At 58.5% G+C, this 4,459-nt stretch overlaps 1 protein-coding gene across 1 annotated transcript in view; it reads right to left on the bottom strand.

Annotated features, from left to right (window-relative positions):
* The window catches only part of FAM132B (family with sequence similarity 132, member B), a gene marked incomplete at its 5' end in the record, with an annotated part of 6,914 nt that extends 2,455 nt beyond the window's left edge, over positions 1–4,459 (bottom strand). The window contains 5 exons of the mRNA XM_014537643.1: positions 29–137; positions 210–418; positions 1,560–1,647; positions 2,100–2,219; positions 4,385–4,459. Coding sequence (XP_014393129.1) covers positions 29–137; positions 210–418; positions 1,560–1,647; positions 2,100–2,219; positions 4,385–4,459 — 601 coding nt within the window. The remainder of the gene's footprint in view (positions 1–28; positions 138–209; positions 419–1,559; positions 1,648–2,099; positions 2,220–4,384) is intronic.

Here is a 4,459-nt window from a genome sequence, read left to right as displayed (position 1 = left end):
CCAACCACACTCTGGCACTAGGTCTTACCCACGTGCAGCGTGGCCGCAAGAGCATAGAAGCCCCCTACTGGCGCTGTGTACTGGCCGCTGGTCAGGTTCAGGCCCAGGCCGCGATAGAAGGCGCCCTCAGATTCGGGCTGTGGAGCGCAGACAGGGTCACCTGGGCCCACCACACACCCTCTCCTGGGCCCCTCCAGGCTAGGACTCACCAGGTAGTAGCCACCAAGTTCATGCAGCGTGCGCCGCTCCACCGACAATTTCTGGCGCAGGCGGCAGTGGAAGGCGTCCCCCACCAGCGGTGGGCTCATGGCCAGGGCCTCTGTCAGCGAGGGCACCCTGTCCCTGTCCCTGTCCCTGTCCCCTGCGGCATCCTCTGGGGCAAGGCCCAGCTCCAAGCGCTCTCGCAGTGGCACCAATTCTGGCAGAGCAGGTGGTGGCTGAGCTCACCCCGCCCTCCTTTCCATGCCCCCCACCCCTCAAACCCCTCACAGAGTCTCGGCCTGCTTGGCAGGCAGAAACTGCCTCCTGACCCTGCTGCTGCTCCTGTTTGCCTTCACACTTTGGCTACCGGGAAGTTTAGGGCAGAGTCACACCCAGTGCCCGTGTTCTCTGGCCCCCTCCCTATCCTACCCACATTGCCCCCTTCGTGGTGGTGTTTTTTCTGTTTATGCTTTTATTGTATCAGCGAATGCAATCATATCAACCAGCCCTGGTCAACTTTGGAAGGAAGCTGGGTATACATAAATAATCATTGCAACTATACTGGAAATAATATGTAGGTTCTTTAGCCTCTGAAACTGTATCTAATGGACCACTACACTGAATTAAAGTGGGGGGAAGGGCTCTGTCACTAGGTTCTTCATAATAAAATTAATCTAGTAAATAATGTGAACTACCCATTAGCAGTGACCACAGTGCAGGGACATTCCCCAGTCCCACAGCTCAGCTCAGCTCTGCTGTCTCCCTTTATGCCTTCCATCTCAGCTGCCCAGCCTGGGTCAGATGGTGATCTGGCGATGCTAACCCTGTGCTGCCCCTGGTCCTCCCTGCCCCTCCAGGCAGCCTCCCAAGGGTCTCTCTCTGTGCCAGCAGCTGAGATCTGTCAGGGGAAGGGGCAGAGGTGATCGAGGGGAAGAAGTTGGGGTTCGCAGTCAGGGCCTGTGTTGACTGGGGTGAGCCTTAAATCTCCCTGTGTCACTGGGGGAATCAGAGGAGCACTGTGAAAGCTTAAAGAGCCCTGACCCCCTCCCTGACACTCCTCACTTGAGGGGTATGGGTTCAGATCTGGCCTTTCCTGGACTCACCTGACTTCCCAGGTTGGGTGTGGGTGCTGGTCCCCAAGCATCTACTGAGCACCGAGTGGTTAAGTCTGCCTTCCTCTGCAGTGTCCTCCTTACCACACTCCCACCCCCAACTCCTGACCCTGAGCCTGGCACGGTGCAGGGGCCTTATTGGGTGCTGCAGATGCTGAGGACTAGCCTGTCTTGGCTCCTGTGGGAGACCTTCCCCAGCCCCACTCACACCCGGGGGTATATCCCCACATGGTGTGCATCTACTACCTTCTAGCAGCCGCCGGAACTCCTTCACCAGTTCTGATGAGTTGATGGACCTTGAGTCATTCAGGAGGACAAAGGTTCGGGGGCATGGCTGGAAGGGAAACTTGGCAGTGAAGACGTTTGAATTGACAGGCTGGGAACTATGGGCACCTGCTCGGCAAGCTCCTGCCTCTAACAGGCAGGCAAAAGGGGCTCCCACTGGGGCCTCAGACTGCTGAGAAGGCAATGAGGTTCCATGCTTTGAAAGCTGCCCTCCCAGGCCAGCCCAGGTCTCCTATAGCAGGATGTAGAGGGAGGAGAGCTGATGGGGCTGCCTGGCATTCCAGAGGTGCAGGGTAAATGGTAGGAACAGGCCCCAAAGCCACCTGAGCCTCCGGCTTGACACTTTCTGTGCTCTCTGACCCCAGGCCAAAGGTGAGAGTGCTTGGTGAAGTGCTCAGGGTGTGCCAGTGGGGGCTGGCGAGGGGTGTGGTGGGCTGGGGGTTCACGGAGGGCCCACAATTGGAGGCTCCTCACACACACATCCTGGCTGGCCTTGCTCACCTCCAACTTCCTGCCTTTGCCTCTGTTCTTCCTGGCCTTAGCGTTCTCCACGTTGTGCCTGAGGAAGGCTTTCCAGGTCTCCCAGGGGTCCTGGCTGGGTGTTCTCTCGGTGGTGGACTCCTAGAAAGCATCAGGTTGGTTCCCACCCCCTGTCCCTCGCAGCGGGTGTCCACCGAGCAGACCAGACAGGACACTTTTCAGGAGGTCATGTACAGGACTGGCCTTCAGTGGTGCCCTTGAAGCACAGCCCCTGGGGAGGACCATGGGAATGGGCTACACCATGATCTGGGCGTTGTGGGAGAGGAAGACAGGTGCAGAGGTCTGTAGCAGGTGGCAATCTGGCCCCGCTGCACCACAGGCCTCTTCCAGCTCCCTCCATAGGAGAGCTACCGGAAGGCTCAGACCACTGACACCCACAGGTGCTCCGGAAGAGGCGACTGATTACCCAGGTCTCCAGCTATCAGCCGGCCTCCCATCCCACCCGCATTTTCTGAAGTTCCACGGAAGCCAATTTCAGCCCTCAGTCCGGGGGTCTGGGTGGTCCAGCACTGAGATGGCAGGATTTTAAGGCCTGTGCATGGGGCGTGACACTGCCCATCCTCCTCAGGACTTCCAGGACATTTGACCCGAGCAAGGACAGTGACCGGTCCAGAAATACCATTCCCCTGCACACTGCATTCTGACCAATCATGACAGACAGGGAAGTTGCCAGCAGGTACCTTCCAGGGAGAGGTCTGTAGCCTTTTGGCAGCGGGCCTCAGATGATCTGGGCTCCAGGCAAGGCTGCCAGCTAGGAAAGAAACTGGCCCCAGAGGGCTTAGATGAGGTCATAGGCACCGACTCCAGGGCCGATGGAAGGACCCAGGGTTTTAGAGCTGGTCAGGTCCTTTCATCAGAGACAGAGCTGGTGGTCTCCCAGCCCTGGGCTTTCTTCAGCAACCACTGTGCAGTGGTGAGGATGTGGGGGCTTCTGTGGGAGGAGCCTCCAAGGGTCCAGGGCCTTGTCTCTCTCTCCAGCTTTCCCATGTCTCCCTGGGTGGTGGGCCCTGCGAGGTGCCAACCTGCTGGCTGCTCACCGAAAACAAGGATCTGTGATGCCACTTACAGCCTCACACTGCCCTCAGTAGAAACACATGGCAGGATTCCACGAGGGCTGCATGAGCATGCCGAGCTGGCCCTCACAGCTGGTCCAGTGTCCTGTCCAGTTTGGTGTGGGGAGAGCAGAAACAGGTGGAGCCATGTTGGTCTGGAGACCTGGGAGATGGGCCTGTGGTGTGAGTGGGTGTCCAGCAGCTGCCTTGGCTGACGAAGGTCTCCAGCCTCAGGAACTCTCAGAAAGGAGCTGGGGAGTCTCTGGTGCAGCCTTGACCCCCAAAGAGGGTCCAAGGCCAGCACCCTGCCTGGAAGCACCCCAGCTCCCATCTGCTTCCTGGCAGTGTAGCCCCAACATTTGGTGGCCCTGCCCCTCAGGGGTGTGGTTGAGTGTCTGGGAGGGGTCTGCCTTCAATCCATGGGAAGTAGCTGAGGTGGAGAGACTGGATTTCAGGGAGGCCCTCCCAGGTAGGGGTGTCCTTGGCCTTGGTGGTCCAAGTGTGATGCTGAGAGCAGACGCTCAGGCCTGAGGCCCCACTGCTACTCTCTCCTTTGCAGGGCCCATGAGCATCTTGATAATGCAGGGACTCGACCACCTTCCTGTCTGAAATGCCCCACCACACTGAGGGCTCTCCCAGCACCCTCCTAGCCACCTTCCCCATCCTGATTCCCCTCGCCCCAGCTGGGAAGGAAGGAGCAGGGCGGAGCTAGGGGGACTCCTGCACATCCAGAAGTCACCCTCACTGGGGTTCTGCAGCCCTCACACCTCCTTCCCCCAGACCTGTGAAAAGTAGTTCTGTTTTCACGGGGAATTTCACCAAATAGATTGCGGGAGGGAGTCAGTAATTTGCTTACGTTTCTTTCCAACCCCATGAACATCAAGTTATTTCCACGTATTTCCCAACTACCTTCTGACCCCAAATAAACGGCATATTCCACTGGCCTAATAGAATTTTGCTTTAATGCCAAAGAAAACTACCCAAAAGCCAAGGTCAAGGCCGGCCTTTATAATACCCGGCTGTGCAGAGGGCGGCGTCGAGACCCCTTCTGTCCCCTGGAACACCCACATTAGAAAGGACACCGGAAGTCAGGCAGGTCCCGGGAGCTAGCGCCCTCCTCCAAGGTGGGTCCTGGACCTCAGGGAGGGGCGGGCTCCGGGTGGGGAAACTGAGGCTCGGGGGTCTGAGTCTTACCGGCAGGCTGGTGGTGGCACGCCTCATGCGGTGATCCGCGGTATCGGCGGGCAGCTCCGGGCGGTCGCGGTTCCC

This window comes from Myotis brandtii, unplaced genomic scaffold, assembly GCF_000412655.1.
Source record: "Myotis brandtii unplaced genomic scaffold, ASM41265v1 scaffold180, whole genome shotgun sequence".
Lineage (NCBI taxonomy): Eukaryota > Metazoa > Chordata > Mammalia > Chiroptera > Vespertilionidae > Myotis > Myotis brandtii.
This window is presented reverse-complemented; position numbering and strand designations above follow the sequence as displayed.